The sequence below is a fragment of the Lotus japonicus genome, chromosome 5 (assembly GCF_012489685.1).
Source record: "Lotus japonicus ecotype B-129 chromosome 5, LjGifu_v1.2".
In the NCBI taxonomy this organism is placed as follows: Eukaryota; Viridiplantae; Streptophyta; class Magnoliopsida; order Fabales; family Fabaceae; genus Lotus; species Lotus japonicus.
In genome coordinates, this window is record NC_080045.1 from 8340417 (window position 1) to 8361534 (window position 21118).

Here is a 21118-nt window from a genome sequence, read left to right on the forward strand (position 1 = left end):
TACTATTATTTAGTGCATTATCAAATCATCGTTTATGGTAATACATATTTTATTATCTAGATATTATTTCCATAATTTTTATATTCAAAAAGTTTCACCAGCTTGTTTTTTTAAGAAACAAATCTTTGGAAAATAAAGTTTATAGGAAGGAAGTTTTACATAATAATTACTTTTAGAAGATTTTTTATTTTGAATTTTTAGACCCGTAATAATATTCTCATTTCTTATGTCTACCCTCAGTCCTCACTCACACTCCAATAAAGAAGATAGTAATAGAAGAAAGAGAATTAAGAAAATAAATAAGTATGAAATCTCTGCAAATCTTTTGAAATCTCTACATATATCTTTTTCATAAAATATCAAACTGAAACGTTGCGTAACAAAATCAATTCAATTAGGATATTCCTTTCCTTTTATTCTATAACATTAAAATAAATCAAATTAACTTTTTTTTATCTCATGTTAAATTACAATTACAAATATAAATAAATATATGTAGGGTAAATTAATATTAATATTACATAAAAACCACATCAGAGAAAACGAGAATCGTGTTCTATTGCGGTGACCTCTTTCTTTCTCTTTCAGTTTGTTCACCATCGCCATGGATGAACACCACCAACAACCTCAACCTAACATCGACCCTTTCCTCGTGAATTATCAACCTTCTGAGCTTCGAATCGCTTCTGAGTTTCTTAACACATGGCTTCCCTTTCTCACCAAAGATCTCTGCCGCCGCTGCTCCCAGTCGCTCTCCGATCGCATCCGCTCCATCGACCCAGGTAACAGAATCCTCCAATTCCATCGAAATTTTCAATTTTTTCAACTGGGTCATGCCCACTTTCTTGTTTTACTGGTTGTTCAATTTTCTTGCATGTGCAGAGTCTAAGAGCCAGGACAACACCGTTATCGCCGGGGATTCCATTGTTCAATCGGGCGAGGCTAGTGATGAGTGTGACGAGAATTGTGACTCGCATTCTCTTGGGAGTTGGAAGGATGTGGCGGCGGGGAACTCTGTCTCGGTGGTGGAGGTTCCGAGTCTGAGGATGTCTTGGGCTGATATGGCTCAGGAGGATGATGAGTTCGGCGAAGATTCGCATGAAGAGGATAATAGCAGTGCCAATGTTGTTGTGTTTGGTTCAATTCCCTGTGAAACCAAGGTTTCTGTTCGTGAGAAGCCTACTCTGTCGAGGGAGCAGAGGGAGCACATTCGATTCATGAATGTGAGGCGGGAGAAGGACTTCATATGTTTTGAGAGGGTTAATGGGAAGCTTGTGAACATTCTTCAAGGACTTGAACTCCACACTGGTATTTTCAGTGCTGCTGAACAGAAGAGAATAGTTAGTTATGTAACTTCACTGCAGGAGATGGGGAGAAATGGAGAATTAAAAGGTTTGTGATCTCACCATGCTAGGTTGTTGTTCTATTTCTTGCTTTTATTTGTGAATTGTGATGCTCTTCTGTTTTGCTGTTTATAGTTGTCTGATGATGCTAGAATTGTGACCTATGACTGAAATTCATGCTTGTTTTGCTTTTGCTATTTCCTGGATTTACATTTGGGAAACCAGAAAATAATTTTAACCTAATGAAAAAGATAAAGATTTTATCCATAATTGTTGTCACTCTGCTGGGCTTCTTGTGCTATGAGGTCATGTAATAAGATGATTTGTACTAGGTTTCCTGTGTGTTGCAGCTGAGTAGTGTCAGTAAATCAATATCATGAATGTGATGATCTTTAACTGCAGTTCATGTTGTAGATTTATGTTACTAGTGTGTGTCTCCCAATCCAATTTACCTGATGCTGCAAATGATCAATATTTAGTTTATTCTGTTTTGACATTATTCTGATTAGATTTTATAGTCATACAATTGCTGCTGATTTATCAAATATAGATCGTTTTAGTTTTGTTGATATTGCTGTTTCCTTTTTTGAATCACTCTTGATTCCTTATTCTTGAAGTCAGTATTGTTAATTCAACTGTGATTGTGGGATAGAAATTAAACTATTAACATGGGCGCTGCAAGTGAACATGGTGAACTAATGCTTTCGTGTATATATTATTATGAGGTGCTAGGGAATTTTAGGCATTGGCATTAGGAATAATAAGAAAGCATTTAACAGTTTAACTAGTTTAGTTGAAGTTTCCATTGAATTAACTACTCAAGTGTCAAGCCTATCATTCATGATGAAAATTAAGATTAGAACCTTCTATTCACTTAACCCTAAGCTCTGGTTGCTATCAGAAGTCCCAAAGATTGATGACTAGGTTATTGATTTAACATTCTGACAATTGGTTTTTTGGGTTTCCAATAGTTTTCAATAAGGTGCTAAAGGTATGCCTTATCTCAATCAGAAAGGCTTGCCTGTGCTTCAATAAACAAACTGCAGCTCCACCAAGTCAGAGCCCAGAGGCGCCTTGCCTCTTCTAGTGGCCATGGGAAATACCATATTTATGCATATGCATCTTTCATGTCTTCTTGAGGGCTTCCCAAAACCTAGTTTAGGCCAATGCATGTGGAACTAATTAGGGATCCTTCTCATTTAGAAATAAGCATGGTCGGACTCAAGCTGTACATCTATTGGCTTTATGAAATACTAACTGTGCGTCATAAAGATACTGAAAATAAATTTTAGATTCTGTTTTCCCCAATTGGATATACTTAATGTCAGTTTAGTAAATGTGTTGTCTGATGTTACTTGTACGGGACTAAACGATGTTAATTATTGACTTTTTCAGGTCGGACATTTTCAGCTCCTCAAAAGTGGATGAGGGGCAAGGGACGCCAAACTATCCAATTTGGGTGCTGTTATAATTATGCAGTGGTTAGTATATCTCTCATGCCTTCTTATGTTTCTTTATTTGGAGACGATGTAAAATGCTTGAGGATGCAGTTTACTGGCTAATGAGTTTGGTAAAGGGATGTAACTCATTATATTAACTTTCTTTTTACAGGATAGAGATGGTAATCCACCTGGTATTCTTAAGACTGCTACAGTAGATCCTATACCTGATCTTTTCAAGGTCATCATTCGACGCCTGGTCAAGTGGCACGTACTACCTCCTACTTGTGTGCCTGATAGTTGTATTGTGAATATCTATGAAGAAGGGGACTGCATACCTCCACACATAGACAACCATGATTTTGTTCGACCATTTTGCACCGTCTCATTTCTTAGCGAGTGCGATATACTTTTTGGATCCAACTTAAAGATTATAGGTCCTGGTGAATTTGATGGCTCAATGGCTATTCCCCTACCTGTTGGGTTAGTATTAAATTGGGTTTTATCCACTACACTGTCTATAGTTTTTTTTTTCCAACTATTGCTACATGACTTCTAGATCTAGTTAGATTGGATTATTTGTTAATTGGCCACTGTTGTGGAGAATTCAGAATCTGATCATTAGTCCTGTTTTTCTCCAGATCTGTACTTGTCTTAAATGGAAATGGAGCTGATGTAGCTAAGCACTGTGTACCTGCTGTTCCTACAAAAAGGTATACTAATAGGATTTTGTATCTGTGGCTTTAGAAATTGTATTCCTTTTCTTCTTTTACTCCGAAAGCACCAATGACTTATTATTGATCTGTATTCTTTTTATTAAATCTTTTGCTAGGATATCAATCACATTTAGAAGAATGGATCCAGCCAAGCGGCCTCTTTGGTTTGTTCCAGAACCTGATCTTCAGGGGATCCAGCCATTGGCCTATGAAGGTGAGCTGGAAAAGAAGTCAAGTGAACAAAAACATAATCGTCATACGAAGAGACATAACGACGGGAGGGGTGGCAGGAATGATGCAACAGGATCTGCAACTAGAAATGATAGATTCTCGGAGCCTCGTGGTGATAGATTCTCGGAGCCTCGTGGTGATAGATTCTCGGAGCCTCGTGGTGATAGATTCTCAGAGCCTCGTGGGTCGACTCAAAGTCGGTCTGCAGCTAGAGGTGATAGATTCTCAGAGCCTCGTGGCGATAGATTCTCGGAGCCTCGTGATTCAAGTCAAAGTCGATCTGCAACTAGAAGTGATAGATTCTCGGAGCCTCGTGGTGATAGATTCTCGGAGCCTCGTGATTCAACTCAAAATCCCCGAAGACCTGCAAATAGGTGGAGTCGGGTGAGGCCTGGTAGTTGACAGGTGTCGTGTTAACACCCATGTGTTGGTTATGTTCATGCAATCCTTCTTCATACACAACTGGTTTGTCATGGAGGTTTCTTCAGCTTGCTTTCTGAGAAAGCTTAAGCAGCAGAAATTTTACTATATACCTTTGTGCTCAAGTTGGTTAGTCTGGTGCTGTTTTGTATCTTTATTTCATAAGTCACAGGCGCTAGTGTATATTTGAGTGAGTTTGCAAGTCAATAATGGTTGCAATTTGGTCAGAGATTGTGATTCTTCAGTTTTTTTAGTACCAAGCTAGAATGTGGCTGGGTTATATATGAACGTAAAATTTGTTTTTAGCTTGATACTTTGTAGTTTATACCATTCCTGATGACTTGTATAAAATATTGATTATTGAGGTGAATAATGGTTGCTTTGTGAGTCAGCATTCAGCATTGCTAGATTTTCTGAGTTTGATCAATTGCTTTGCTTGTGAAAGTTGGGTTGGAGAATTTTGCGTACATCAAATCAGATGCGACTACTGTTCAATGTTACACGGCTTTATATATATTTTTGGTACTCTTATTGATGTTAGAGTAGAGGTTCTAATTCCAACAAAGTAAAGATCATGTTTTCTTTGCAGAGAAATACAACAAATTCAAAGATCGAAATTACAAAATTAGGACCAAGGCCAACTAATTCCAACAAAGTAAAGATCCCGTTTTCCTTGCAGAAAAATACAACAAATTCAAAGATCAAAATTACAAATCACTCGTATCAAGCATGGAATGTGGAGCAAGTTTAATATTACATGCATTTTGGAATGTGGAGTAAGTTTAATATTACATGCATTTTGGAGAGATAGTAAATTATTTTCCTTAAAAGGGAGTGGTTACAGCCAGGGGACATGCCAAACCAAGAGTGAAAGTTAGAACTATCGGAAATAAATGATATGAAAATAAGTTGATTCATTTTGTAATTGAGTAATACGAAGCTATATACACAGATTTCACTTAAGCTAACTACTTAACAAACTTAATATAACATACATCAGTTAGCTAACTAAAACAAAATAACTAATCAATTTCATTAACTAAATTGCCTAACTTGTTTAATACCACCCACAAGCAAGTGGGTGGGAAATGTTTGGCATGATAAACAACCAATTATACAAAAAACTTAAGCTATTGGGCAATGGCAAAATGAATGAATGGTTTTATTATATTTTAACACCCTCACACAAGAGTCATTTGAGCTTAAAATGTGGACAAAGTACGGACCCACTTACCATGTGCTTTGATACTATGTTAAACAACCAATTATACCAAAAGTTTAATCTATTGGGTATGAGGCAAATGAATGATTATATATTACTCCCTCCGTTCCTATTTATAAGAACCAAACTAACATTTCTTAAATTTGTTCAAAATTATCTCAACTTTCCAAAACTACCCCAACTTTTATAAGAACCAAACTAACATTTCTTAAATTTGTTCAAAATTATCTCAACTTTCCAAAACTATCCCAACTTATTTTTTTTAATTTCTATTTATCATTAATGAGTTGCATAGTGGAAAGAAAGAGAAACCTCTATTAAATGAGGGTATTGTTGCCAAAAAATAATTAATGCATCTTGAAATTTAAATTGGTTCTTATAAAAAGGACCAAGTTACACCCTTCATTTAGTTCTTATAAATAGGAACGGAGGGAGTATATTGTAAGAGCATCTCCAATGCTAGTTCTTATTTCTTAGTTCTTAGCACTATTCATGTGGGCCTGTATTGCCACATGTGTTTAAGCAACTCTCAAGCAATTTTGCTGCAACCATGAGTTTTTAGTTTTTAGTTCTTACCATTATTCATTTGGTCACACCAACCATTATTTATACTTTTTATTTTCATAAAGTAATAAAACAAAACTCATAAAGTAATAAAGTAATTTGGATGAGAGAGAAATAATTAATATTTTAAACTAAGAACTCAAAAAGCAAAACTTCTTATATAAGAACTGAGTTCTTATTTTTAAGAACTAATGAGTCCATGTCAGCATATCTAATAGTAAAGTTCTTAGTTCTTAGTTCTTAACTCTAAAATAAAAACTAAGAACCTTGCATTGGAGATGCTCTAACACACCATACCCAGCTTAGAAATGAAAGTGCAAAAGACCCGAGAGAGCAAAGCCACACGTTTGCACGAAATCCAAAGCAATATTATAAACTAAAGGAAAAATCCGTTAAATTGAAGCTGAATATGCTTCTTCTCCCTTTTTGTTGAACCTAACAATTTTTCGAACATCTCATAAATCATACAAAAGACAAATATTTACATCGTAAACATTCAAATACACATAGAACATTATAATTGAATGAACTGAATATGTACATTTTTTATGTCTCATTAAGCCTGAAAATCTTAGAACAACAACATAGCGCCCATAATTATTGATAACAACATCTCAGCTGCAAATTCAGCATAATAATGGTAGAAATATCACTTGGGTATATTATTACCGCAAAAAACAAACACAATCTAACCTCAAAGCTACTGATGCTTGAACTTAAAACAATTTGTCAAGTCGTACATCACAAGTTACAAAGTTGAAACATAATATAGATTTTAATAAGCAAAGTAGAAAACGTTGACAATGGTTTAGAAGCTTGGGAAACTTGTTCTTCATCCTCAAGTGCCTCCCCAATTCTCAGAACCACATGCTCTCGATTTCAGCACAAGCAAACCACTTCTCTTGATTAGCCAACTTCACTCAATCTTCAAAATGGGTTCAGATTTGTTTTTCCCGGAAAGAAAAATTATCAACATATGTCAAAGGAAGAACTAGAAATTTCAAACTAGTTCAGAAAGCCTTGGGAAAGGGGGAAAAACTAATATTGGCAACAATGTCTAAACAAAATTCTACTTCTAGGGAACACTATCATTATTGTTGTAATATACTATAAAAGAGCATAAAAGTCAGAGAAAATGATTTTATAAGATGACCAATTTCATTCCATTAGATAAAATTTGAAGGGAAAAACCTTTGCTAAAAGAAACCATTGATGATCATTATTGTTCCAATATTATAGCATAAACCTTACTATGGATGAAAAGCAAGAAGGAACCTTAGGATAGAAAAAGAGAACCTTGGATCGGAGATTAATGGATGAAAATGTTGCAGAAATGGTTTTTATCTGGTCTGCTGACTGCTGAGGGTGAGAAAGGAATCACGAGTTGCAACTGAGGCGAAATCCAGAAAGGTTACTTTTCTGGCTGTGTTCTTTGTTTTTTCATCAAAAAGATAAATTACAAATTTCATGGACTTTGACTGTGTTCTTTGTCTGTGTGTTGAATTGAAACTAATATAAGAATAAAATTAAGTGAATCTATCAAAAACAATCAACACTCATCTCTCTAGAAGATTCGTTGTGATATACATGATTCATTTATTCAGTTACCTAACCTATTTGAATATGACTAAACGTTCAGGTTAAACGTTACCATCTATTATATCACGTCCCGTATCAGCACACTAAATGTTGTGTGAGTAAATTATATACACCCATGATTACGTTAAGCGATCGCTGGGCCTGGGTGTGGTAACTCATATCGAAGAATAACTCAAGTACGTGGTAAGAGTTAAGGACATAAGGATTGGTGGGATGAAGAATGAAGGGTCCAGGGTTCGAACCATGAAGAGACTAATTTACTAACATTACTAACAACTAACATTTGTCTATAAAAAAAGTTGGAGCATCAAATTGTTTGAACCCACAAGGGGGTTAGAGATGGAAGTAGGTCAGGCCGCCCATAGGGCCTATGGCCCAGCCTACGTCAGGCTCAGGTCAGGCTAGGCCAAATTACAAAATAAAGAGGCTAAGACTTTTTTAAAAGTCCATTTAGTTAAAGATGTCAGGCTTGAGACACACAAAAAGCCTTATAAGCATAACAGGTCGGCCTATTTAAATAAATGAATAAATATATTTATTTTATTATTTTCATTAAATTTTTATAATAATATCTTAAAATTATATACTTGTTGAACTATTTATATGTTTAAATATGTGAGCCTATATAATGATTTAACTATATAAACCTCTCTAGAAAATGACTATTAACTTGAACCATACAATCATATTATTGTATTTTAACTCATTAGTTTATAAGTTTGTTGACATGTTTACATCTTAAATTTTCGGTCGACTTGAATGTATTACAATGAAACAGACTTTTAAATAGGATACCAGACTTCCAAATAGATCAGGCTCAGGCCTAAAAAAAGCCTTTGACAGGCTACATGCCAGACTCATACCTAGAATATTTTAAGCAGGCTAAACCTATTTAAGCAAAGCCTAGTGAAGCCCAACCTACTTTCACCCCTAAGCAGGCAGATCCCTAGTAAGGGCCAGATTGCAAAATGCGAGCTGGTTAACCTGATGCCCTGGCAAGGCCCATGTTACGTTGACTTATCAGAGGAGCAACTCCCTAACGGTGATAGGATGCAGTGCACAAGTTGTTGAGAATTCAAGTGTGAGTTGGAGAACCAAATTGGTTAAGTATGGGTGAGGAGAAGACTTTATAAGAGATATGACCCATAAACCTAATGCCTTAAGGTTTTGGGTTAAGATGTGGCGTCGATATATCTTGGTGTCTTACTCCTCGGCCCATGGGCTTCCTTGTCCCCCAACTCAAGTCTCCTCGCGCCGTAGAAACTCCACTAAATTCACTTTTTGAAACAACGCCTTCTTCCTCCTAGAAAACACAACCACCACATGTTAGGGTTGTGTTTATATAGAATTTAGATATCTAGTTATCGGAGCCAATAGAACAAGAAAACACTTAATTCTGAGGGTTAATACATAGTTTAGCCAAATATAAGTTGGATTAATTATGAGCATGTAAAAAAAGAATTAAAGCAAATTACAGTCAATAATAATCAATGTAAGAAAGCCTACAAAACTCTGAGTACTTGAATTAAATCCTCCCGGATTATATATGTCTCTTTCAATTTTTGATTTCTCTTTATGGGATTCCTAACACATTTTTTTTTAAAATTGAAAATGCTCCATTAAGAAAGGAAACATCATGGGAACAACCTCTCCCATGTGAGGCAAAACCCAGCACTGTTTAACATGTTAAAGCTAACACTAGACCTTAACATACCCAAGATACACGACCCTTAGCCGTAGAGCAACAACACAAAAAGGAAAAAGACAAACAAACAAGAAGATAAATGTCCCATTCTACAATTGCATAGGGCACGATTATTGCCTGCTTCTAACTCCAACTCCTGCAGCCTACAAGTCTGGAAATCGTTCAGGAAAAAAACTTTATTAGCTTGGAAGCACCCTTTCCTGATCACGCAGACCTGCCTCATCAATCAAATCTGTTACACAAACCCGCAGTGGAGAATCTTTATTGCAACCTTTGTTGGCCAAGAAATCTGCTTCCACATTACTCTCTCTATAGATGTGCCTTACTTCAACACAATTTACCTCATGTGTCAGGAATTTGATGTGATTCAATTCATTAACAAGCCTCGAAGGTCTTTTCTCACTAGACCCTATCTAACCCACCGTGACAGTCGAGCCGCTTTCAATTATGATGTTTATGAAGAGAAATTCCTAACACATTTTCCTATAGTCAATGCATATTTGATTCAAGAATTTTTCTGGCAGTGTGTTAGCAAAGCTCTTAAGACTTAATGTACTAACCTTATAGAATGCTCAACTACTTCTCCAACAAAATTGTCAATCCATAGGCACAAAACCCATTATGTGATTGAGACTACAAAAACTTGTGAATGGGGAAATTCTGCTATTTTACCTTCTTTTTTGGAAAGTTTAAACTTAATACTACATATCTTCCAATTAAGAAAAATAAGTTATTGACCGCTGCTAATTACATCTTGATAGATTTGCAATTTTTATGGTTAGTGGTCGTTAAAAGTTGTCATTTATGTTGGAGGGATATCTTTCATATTTTTTCAAGATCTACCATACAATATATGGGGCCAAAAGACAAAATATATGATTTTAGCCCCATAAGTTATAAAAAAATTATTCTGATAACTTGTAAATTTGCAAATTCTTCACACGAGACATAATATTATAACATATATCAAATTCAATATGCCATAGAAGAATTCTTTGGTCAATTTCTCCTAAGCTCTTCCACTTTGTCACCCATATGACCACAATACATCAACAAAATGGTAAGAATAATGTAATGGAATTTTCATAGTGAAATTACTTGTAATAGATTCCTTGAAAGCATTCTCAAAACTGTTACCATGATTTTTTTAAGACACTATATCAGTGAAATACACCACATTTTCAGTTGATACAATGTGTTATCATCATGATCAACGTCTATGCCAAATATAAATTTATAAGGAATGGATAGAGGAGACTTGTAGGGAATAAGATCAAAATCATATAATAGAACATACCCTTCATCCTTGAATGTATGGTTGAAGAAAGTAAATTAAAATCCATGATAAGATCGCCATCTCTGCCTCGAATGTCACCATGAATTTTGCTTTCTTCAACTACATCTCAAAGGACGGAGAGTATATTTTGTTATATGATTGTGATTCTCTTCCGTACAATACTCCTTTGAATTCAATACCTTTTATAAATTTTATATGTGACAGAGATGGTGATCTTCATGATAGTCACTTCGTATCAACTACAAATGTGGTGAATTTTATTGAAAAGGGGTGTGAAAATAACATCGTGGTTCCAGCTTTGAGTAATGCTTTCAAAGAATGTAGTTCAATTTCCTTGTTCCTCACCCCCAATTAAATATATAGACCATGTGATATTTTTTTGCTCTGAAAACTGTAAAATTTGTCTAAGAATCAGGAGATAAAAGTGGACCAGCTAATAAATCAGCGACAGAAAGAGAAAAGGTCAAAGAGCTAATTTCAAAGGTGAGAGAGGAGGAGGGACATCTGTGGAGAGAGTGAACGTGTTTGTAGCTTGGTGTTGCGGGTTGGGGAAGAAGAATGAAAATAGGAGTGATTAGTGGGTGAGTAGGAAATTTTTTAGTTTTTTATTTTTATTTAGGGCCATGAAGATTAAATAGGTAATGAAATTCACATCTGATTTATTTTATGGGAGTTAACACTTGGAAAATATAAAATTTTATTTCAAAAATATTAGGATCAAAATTAGACTTTTAAAAATATATGCAATACTAGTAAGGTTAAGCACAATTGGTATATAATTGGACTTTTTAAGTATTTAACTCTGGTTTTAATCCTTGGACGGTGTGTATAGAGAAACATTTTTTGGAGAGGCCGCCAACTTAAGGTAATATGCGAGTCTCGAGAGCATTATTCTCATGAATGTCGAACAAAGAGCTGGGTACGCGGGTGGCCCGCCCCGCGTAGGCCCGCATTTTAGCGGTCCTCTATTTTTCGGGCTATAGCCCGCACTAGTCCGCGGTTTCGCGGGCCGGTCCGTGGACTTTGGCCTCTCTTACCCTTTTTTTGCCCTCGTAGGCCCGCCCCGCATTGATCCGCATCATGCTGGCCCGCATTTTAGCGGTCCTCTATTTTTCGGGCTATAGCCCGCGGTTTCGCGGGCCGGCCCGCGGACTTCGACCCGCTTACCCAGGTGGTAAGAATATCTTTGGAAAACCAAAAAAAATTGTAGATTAAAACTATATTTCACTAATTTTAAAGGGACAGGGCCAACATATTTTGGCGTTAAAAAGATTATCAGTAAAACCAGTAGTATTATGGAACAACCAGATTTGATTTTTTTTCTACTATTTTTTTCCAAATAAATATATAATACCAAGCTACACAGGTCCACTTACACGGATTATTATATTTTTATACTATTTTTTATTATTTTTTTAATTTTATACTATATAAGTCGAGAAATAACTCTTCTTAACAGAGCAGGGTAGCCAAGCCAACATGTAGCTAAAAAAACCCAGCCACTAGAGAAAAAAATCCTCCAAAAACCTCTAAAAAACAAGCAAACAGTTATGCTTTAACGCCAAACAAAACTAGCAACTCCTAACGTCTACACTACGAGAAGAGGTCCCTAATTGAAGTCGAAAGCAGCGACAAGCTCATGAGAATCAAGTAACGGTTACGGGACCCAAGAAAATCACAAAGATCCACTACAAAGGTCCACAACCATGCAAATTACATTCATCCTAACTCAAGAAATCCAATAGAATTATAGTCATCCTAATTAAGATTGGAGCTAGAGGCTCCAGTTCTCCTATTTTTCCTCTTTTTGTCACCGCAACCTCCACCTCCACCTCCACCTCCACCTCCACCTCTACTACCACTATCATCATCATCATCACCTTTAGGTTGCAAATTGTGCTCTATGATAAAGTACATATGCTAGTTTGCTTCCAATATTCGTTTTGACGTCTCATTGGGGTCAAATGTTATCAAACTCAATTCCCGGAATTGCTCAAGAACACCCTCAAAAGACAATTGTTATCAAACACAACATAAGTTTTGAATTTATAAACACAATTTAATAACTTAAGAAACAACTAAAGAGAGAAATTTAGTTCCTTACCACAAGAGTCACTGCTACATGACCTCTAGTTTCAGGAGGGACCATCAGGGGGTGTGGGACTGACTTGTACCAAGGAAAGTAAGTAGGCGTTGTCAATGGAACCTCAGAAGGTTGACCACCCATGCAATGATCAGACAACTAAAGAAACAATTCATCAATCTCCTCAAAAGTTGGTCTGTCAACCGGTGGTTCATTAAGAACATCCTGAACAATATGGAACTGCCTCAACACACGCTCCGGCAGGTATGGGCATACCAAGCCTGAATGACGAATTCACCCAGTAAAAAGACACACCTCCTAAAAAGACGAATGCTCTCTATGATTGTCATAGCGTGTCCATATCACACTATCCGCTTTAAGGTCATCTAAGACAAGCCTCTTCTCGTGGATGAGCATATTTCCCCTCTCTATGACCCAACTACACGCCTTGAGAATGTTCTCAGTGTATCGACAGTTCGACTTTCTATCAATCACTGAAGCAGGAAAATGCTAAAATATTCATGCCCGTAATCAAACAACAGTTTGTTAGACTTTATCAACTAAGTTCATACAGCTAATGCCATATCGTCCCAAGCATACTCCCAAAATTTATCTAGGTCCACCAACATGCCCAGGTATGCAACCTCCACCTTGTTGTTTGTCTTCCCAGAGAAGATCGTCATCCCCACCATCCGCGGCAAGAAGGCTCTAACAACTTTCTTCGACAATCCTTTCTCAGTCACCTTGAGGAGCCATGTATAGCGAGCATACAATCCATTGGACTTCCGGACCTCATCTTCAGCCTCTTCACGAGTAACACCCAGCTGCTTAACCAGTGTAACAGTAGCCTCATCATGATTCAGATTTGAGAGAGTAATGAATTTCCCCGTGACAAGGATGTGTAGTAATGAAGTTATGTCATCTAGTGTGATGGTCATCGCTCCGAACGACGTATGGAAAGAGGAAGTCTCCGGGTGCCATCTCTCCACAAAGGTCGACAACATGGCCTTATCCACCGAGGGCAAGTTGCATGTCATCAAACTTTGAAGACCAGACGCCTTAACCCTTCCCTTTACGTACTAGCTAAAGTATTATGGTTCTTTCCCCTTCCCGTTCAAAGCATTCCCATGATGGTAAGTATTCAAGACACCCCAAGCGGTCTCATTTGGATATTCGTATGACCTCCAAACTTGATATGCAACATGTCTCTTGAAGTTCTACAACAAAGTCAGTTTAATAGGCCCCTTGGAAAGTATAGTTCCTCCTCCTCCTCCTCCACTTGCACATCCTCCTCCTCTCCCTCCTCCTCATTCTCCTCATCAACTCTGGCATCACCTATATCATCATCCTCCTGAGGCTGATTTATGGGAGGGACATCTTCAGTTTGAAGCTCTGATACTGCACGAGATGCATGGGCTTCTTCACGCCTTTTACAGCTGGACGCTGTCGGATGACGTCTGCTCACGCGGGCTTCACGTGGGTGGTCCAGATTCTTTGTTCTTGCCATATATGTACCAAGATTAGAATGATTTACCTAAGACACAAAACAAAAGTGGGAGAATGGAATTGCAGATCAATGAAGAACTGACATCAAACACGGTTTTAAAGGGCGTTCCTATCGCACTTTCAAACTGCATCTGAATCGCACTTTAAGGTGCGCAGGAATAACACTATTACAGTGCGTATGTATCACACTTTTATAGTGCGTATGTATCGCACTTTAAAAGTGCGAATCGTTACAAAACAGAGCAGGTGGGTCAGGTCGATAACTAACCAGATCGCGACGAGAAGAAGAAGGTGGTGGTTGGTTGTGGCTGCATCGATGACATGCGACGAAGAATTGGCAGTGACAGCGGCGACGGGCGATGTAGAAGATGCTGGCAGTGGCGGTGGCAATGGTTGGCCAGTCGAAAAATGAAGATGAAGATGATGGTGAAATGGGGAGGAAGGTGAAGAAAGTTGTAAATGAAAGGGAGAAAATGGGGTATGAGTTTGGGGGTTTTGGAAAGTTTTGATGTGGGAAATTTTGAACTTTTCATAGAGTAAGGGGGGTAGGAATAGATGTGTGTGTGTGGGGGGGGGGGGGGGGCGGTTTAGTAAAAATTCCCAATATTTAAATGTAAGGAACCAAAATACAAAGTTCCTTGCACAATAAACAAATCCTAAATTTTAAGGAATCAGTCCTTAAAATTCCCAGTATTTAAATGTGTGTGTGTGGGGGGTTGGTAAAAATTCCCAGTATTTAAATGTAAGGAACCAAAATACAAAGTTCCTTGCACAATAAACAAATCCTAAATTTTAAGGAATCAGTCCTTCACCTTCACCTCAGCAAACTCCAATGGTGCCAAAAAATAAGGCAAAGACCTTAGCATCTCCAGCTCGGCTAAGGCACCAGTTGGAGATGCTCTAATTGTCACAACTAGAAACCCCAATCTACCTAAGCGCATATTTAATTCCGCTTTTTTGGCACCTCACGTCCTACCCTCCACATTGCGGTGAATCAAAAGCTCTCCCATTTGACCCAAAAAAAAGAGACTCTCTCATACACCTTTTGGCGCAATGTGCTTTGGAGTTCATGATGCACGTACTTCAAAAATGGCTAATGGGGTGCATTTTATGATTTATTGTTAAACATAAAACCTTGAACACATGTTCCGGGTAAAAAAAGTGCGCAAGTATGGGATAAAATTGAGCACATACATTGATGCTCCCAATATTTTTTGGAGCGGTATAGACAATCAGTGTCCAGTGAAAATACGAAGTGAAATATTGACAGTATTTCAAGGAATAGGCATATCATATGAGACCCCTCCTTAAACCTTAAGAAATGATAACTCTAGCTCGAAATGATAAAGAATTCATAACTATTCACCAACTGAATAGTTTCAATCCACTATTTTACACCAAACAACAGTGTTATTAGCCATAATTGAATAGGCAACATTTAAACATACATGTATTCACCACCTCGAACTGCATTTGCAGCACCTTTCCTCTCTTCTTCCGCTTCTTTTTCCCGTTCCTTCCAACTCTCATAGGCATGATCATCAGTTTGCAGCTCGTACCGACAGATTGGACATGAATTATGCTCATCCTGCCACATAAAGGATAACATTGATCAGACTTTACATCTAATCATAAATTGAATGCATAGAAATGGTTTATAAGTGCAACAAAGAAATTCCAATAAATCTGTGGACGTAGAGTTAGAGACAATACCAGCCACGGCTTAAGACATGGTGGATGGAACGTGTGCTTGCATGGTAACTCTTGCATTTTGTCATTTACAACCAAGTTTTCCCTGCAAATTGCACACTCTGCATCTTTCCCAATATTAGCAAGTATTTCCTCTGTGAGAGTAACAACAGGAAGTTTTGCCACAACTTCTTTACTGGCAGGAGGGGCTTTTGGAGCTACAAAATCACCTTCATCCACCATCTAATACGATAAGAAAAACAAGTAAAAACAGTCAGTCACCCTTAATTAAACAATGTCAAAGGGAAGAATGGAACAGCTGAGCATAAGAGACAAAATACATATACATATATCAACCAAAAAGCAAGTCGAAAAGAACAATACATGACCAAGGAATTAACAAAATGATTTGAACTGAGTAGGTTGTCTATATCTAGTTACCCTACAAATGATGCATTAATATAAACGAAAGATCCAGTAAAGCAACTGTGATAGGAATTGTAACCATAAGGATTATAAATGGAAGTCAAGTTCATATGTTTGTGTTGATTCCTCAACTTGTTGTGAAGGATTCTACTGAACCAATCTCAAGTTGCTTGGTGTTTCTTACATTTCTTTAATATGACCTGATGAAATGCTTGTTCAAAGTCAACTAGGTGTGCTCAAGTTCCAAATTGAGCCTAAATGTTAATGATCTCAAATGAAGCTAGGATAGCTTGGATTACTTATGTCTCAAATGACTAAACCACATTATACCTATTTGTTGAAACTTATCTAACTAAAGAAACTGAATCTAGGAATTCAAAGCCACGTTGACATTTGAGAGCGAAAAAATTGAAACCAGAGTGGACAGTGGTCATCAAAAACACATGAAAAGATTTTGGATAAGTACCAGGGGCACAACTTCTTCCAATCTATTCATAAGATCTTCAAGCACATTTGCCGCATCTTCTGGTGTAGTATCATTTGCTGCTGAACCTCGGGAGGATTCAGCAGCAAATAGTGTAGCAGCAGTCGCCAAGAGGTTTGACTGCACCAACCATTGAGGTTGTGGTGGCTCTGTATCCACTGTAAGGTGTCCCTCAAAAAGATATCCTGAATAAGACAAATGCAATAAATATTGTAAGCGGAACTTACATGATTGCATAACATCTGAAGGATACAACACATGAACATGAAAAACTATAAATAACACCTCAAGAAAAAAAAATTGAAAATTTGCATATATTTTCCATAGAAAATCACCTCTGTTTGCTTGATTCTCTGCAGGTTGCAAAGCTTGTGATGGGTTGTCTTCTAGATGCAAATGTTCCTTGGCATTAGCAATGCAAGCCTTCAGGTGCGCCTTCTCAGAAGGTTCAGAAACTAGGAGTAAAGCCTGCTCAAAAAGGCCTAGGCCAGCATTCCAGAAACCCGGTGCTGTATATCTAGTCTTCAACACCGTAGCAACTCGGCATATAACTGAATAAAACTGCAACCACCAGCAGCAAATACCACAGTCAATTTCTTGACTTTTAATTCTTTAGCAAAAAAACAGGCACTTCTTTTTCCAATCAAAGTTTAAGGGTACGGAAGGAATCCCTAGTGTGTGTCTGGATACCAATTGAATAAAAGGTGAACGGACTTTCATCTCAATTCATCAGAAGAGTTCTGTTCACTTTTCGCCATGAAGTGCGTGTTAAGGTCTATTTAAACTCGCGCTAATGGATATCCAAACATAGTGCCTCAACATGGGCACTTAAAGATCTTTGACTTTGACTAGTCAAACTAAACACATTTCAACAAAGCCTTTTCAAACTTATATTAGTTGAGCCAAGGATTGGCATTTGGTATTAACAACATCCATAGGGAAGGCTCAGCTAAAATGTTAAACCTCCTAACTCCTAACCTTAACATTTGCAAACAAATATCTCAATCAAGTGAGTTAAGTCCATGGTACATTAGTTTATATATTCATATTAACATTATCACATACAAAATCATATATACCAATCCAAACAAAATCAAAATCAATTATTTCGGGCCTAAACCATAAAATCATCGAAAAAGGGACCAAACCCAGAAACAATACAAAATTAAATTGAAGAATACACCAGTACCCCCAACTAGCTATACAATTATAACAGGAAACTTCAAATATGAATTGAAAACAGAGATAAGATGAGCAATTGAGCATACAGATTTGCGGAGCGAAGGAGAAGCTGAAGGATAAGTTTGTGGAAGCAACGATTTGAGAGATGAAACAGCGCTCTCAAACTTTTGCTTCTTCCCCAATTGTTTCTGCAATTCCTCCAATTCCTGTTTCAACAGATCCTCCGATTCCATTCTCTTCTCAAATTCGAATGCAAATTCAACTGAATTTCTCTCAGGAGTCAAAATTGTGATGAAATCAGAGAAATTCAGAAACCCTTTCTTCTTCTTCTTCGTCTGGTTCGTATTTTGATTTTTTTTTTATATAAATTTATTTTCTTCAGGAAGGGGAAACCAAGGGGTGTGATCGCCTACGAACGCATCTACTGATGTCTGAGTAGGTCATCACACCCAATTTTCGCCACGTCATTAATATCGAAACTGTCTTAAAATTAAAAGCTCAAAACGGCAAACTGCGACGTCGTCGTTTAACTTATTAGGCCAGTCCAGCCAAGCCCTTCATAGACTGTGGGCTTAACAGACTGGCCCATGGGCAATTGCTTTTTTTTTTTTAAAATTAAAAAATGACTTTATAAAGGGTAATTTTTTAGTACTGTTCCAATTGAGACAGTTTCAAAACAGTCTCATACTTAACCAATACAAATATGACACGTGTTATTAGATATTTTGAAGTTAATATTTTTCAAAATATATATTTTAATCCCCTCTGCATCCTTATATTTTATTTCATAAATTCCATAAAAATGATAAATGAACCACTAAATTTATACGGTGATAAAGTTAAATGTTGATTAAGATTTATGAGTTTGAATTTAAATAATAATTTGTGATAGTTTTTGGAATAGAATATAAAATATTAAATGATGAAGATTAAAAAATAAAATGTGTTAAATGTTATGGTTAAATTGTAGTCTTTAGAAGAAAGTATAATGATGTAGATTAATTGAGACTAAAATTTAGTTTAGTAAAATGTTGATGTTGAAAAATCAAATATTTGGTAACTGTTAAAAAATAAAAATAAAAAACATAATTAACAAGTGTCATGAGTTTATTGGTTGCATTTGAGACTGTTTTGAAACTGTCTTAATTGAGACAATACCTAAGAGGTCACCCTTTATAAACACATAAACATAGGAAAAAGTTGCAAATATATTATTATTAATAATTACACTTATTTACTTTTTTAAATTTCTAATAGAGTTTAATTTCTATGCACCGAAGGTGTAAAGTTTTTTTACACCGTCAATCAATCAGATTTCAAGGATGTGAGAAAATCTCTCATTTTATTTAATTTCATTAATTGACGTGACACACTCTAGAAATCTGATTGGTTCGGTGCATCAAACTTTTTCTCTTTCTAATATGTTTATAATTAAGAGATTAATTTCTATGCACCGACGGTGTAAAAAGTTTTACACCATCATTCAATCACAACCTTCCATTTTCTATTTTAGATATTATTAAATACAAAATTAATTGTGGGCTAACAAAATGAAGGGATGTGATTGAATGATGGTGTAAAACTTATTTATACCGTCGGTGCATAGAAATTAATCTCTATAATTAATCAATAAATAAAAAAAAATAAAAATCTGGCCAACGACCCAACCCGACCCATCATAGACCAGCCCACGACGAGGTGGTCAATTTTCGGGCTGGTTGGACTGAGCCAAATTTCGGTGGGCAGCCTATACTTTTAATTGGACTCTTAGGGCTTGTTTGTTCACCTAGTTTATTTTGACAACTCTAACATAGCAGTTGCAAACTTTTTTTTTTTGTTACAAGAGGAAAAGTAAAGCACAAGAAAAACTAAGCTACATCGTCTAAATACAATGAAGTGAAACATCATAGGGTGGTTGGACTCAAATCTGTCGCAGTGATCCTTCCTGGTTGGCCTTCCTTGCTAAGAAATCTGCTATTCTATTCTTCACGCGAGGGACATGAATGGGGACATTTCAATCCTTCCTCACCATTGTCTGATCTCCATGATTAAGGCCCCGTTTGGATAAACAGCTTAATTAAGCGCTTATGGTCATAAGCGCTTATGGCATAAGCGCTTATTCATAAGCTATTTTTAAAAATTTACTGAAATAAATTAAAAATAAGCTGTGTATAAGCATAAGCTGTTTTTCATAAGCTATCCTGAGCAGCTTATGAAAATAAGCTGAAAATAGCTTATGGCAGACCATAAGCTGTTTGCATAAGCTCTCCCAAATACTGGCATAAGAGCTTATGCTGTCAGATAAGCTCAAATAAGCTCTTCCAAACTGGGCCTAACTCTTTATCCCAGAAGGTGTCAATATTAATTGGCCCTCCAAGGACACGTACAACTTCTAACTTCTAGATATTATATTATTATTTACTATTAGTTAATTAATTCCATTACTCAAAACACATGAGATTTTAGATTAAAATAACTTTTATTCTATGTTCATTTTTATTAGCTAATGATATAAAGGTTAGGGAATTTTAAATATAACTTCAAAAAAAAAAAGTGAGACTAAGCTAGCAAATAACAATCTTGAAAGAATAGATGTACAAATTCCTCTTCCATTTAAATGTTTCAAATAATTTTGTTATGTAAAAGTTTAATATTAGATCTCCTACCCGAAATTATATAAGCCGAGAAATAGAATAACAAATATTTGGTGAACATCAACATAATGAAGACACTGAGAGTGGGATTAGAAGAGAAGAAATAAGTGATAGATGTGATATATAACGTGATGTGACACCAATGGAGAAATAGAAGGTGGTCTCGGGTCTCCTATCTATTTGGAGAGCTGAAATAGATATTTACTTGAAATTAGTTGATGAAACAATGACACGAAGAAGCTCAGTATTTGAGCAATATGTCAAATATATTCAAGTAATACGCCAAAGCCAGTAAGCAAATGAATTGCAGGCCAGACAAAGATTCCACCCTTGAATATTTTCTAAGCATGGACATGATGAGACAAGCTGACTGCATCTAATAACATGTTTGCATCAACAAATCTTTCCTCAAAGTCAATTCTGACACTCGAAAACTTCTCACATAAATCCAATCTATCTTTCCTCAAAATCAATTCTAACACTCAAACGACTCACATAAACTTCTCCTCATGGCTGATTTTAGCTTAAAATTAATTATAAAAGGATTTCTAAACATGC

The 21118-nt window shown here is 36.4% G+C and overlaps 2 protein-coding genes across 2 annotated transcripts; one reads left to right on the top strand and one right to left on the bottom strand.

Moving 5' to 3' along the window:
- The first annotated feature begins 531 nt into the window (after window positions 1–531).
- Window positions 532–4540, top strand: LOC130718665 (RNA demethylase ALKBH9B-like). The gene is made up of 6 exons (XM_057569288.1): window positions 532–782; window positions 883–1392; window positions 2739–2824; window positions 2955–3265; window positions 3424–3495; window positions 3615–4540. Exons 1-6 carry the CDS (start codon window positions 605–607, stop codon window positions 4129–4131), a joined length of 1674 nt encoding a protein of 557 aa, XP_057425271.1. The 5' UTR covers window positions 532–604; the 3' UTR covers window positions 4132–4540.
- Window positions 4541–15297: 10757 nt separating this feature from the next.
- LOC130720544 (E3 ubiquitin-protein ligase AIP2) lies at window positions 15298–18255 on the bottom strand. The gene is made up of 5 exons (XM_057571200.1): window positions 17993–18255; window positions 17060–17285; window positions 16707–16909; window positions 15839–16057; window positions 15298–15713 (listed from the first exon to the last, which is right to left on the bottom strand). Exons 1-5 carry the CDS (start codon window positions 18137–18139, stop codon window positions 15564–15566), a joined length of 945 nt encoding a protein of 314 aa, XP_057427183.1. The 5' UTR covers window positions 18140–18255; the 3' UTR covers window positions 15298–15563.
- Between the last annotated feature and the right edge of the window lie 2863 nt (window positions 18256–21118).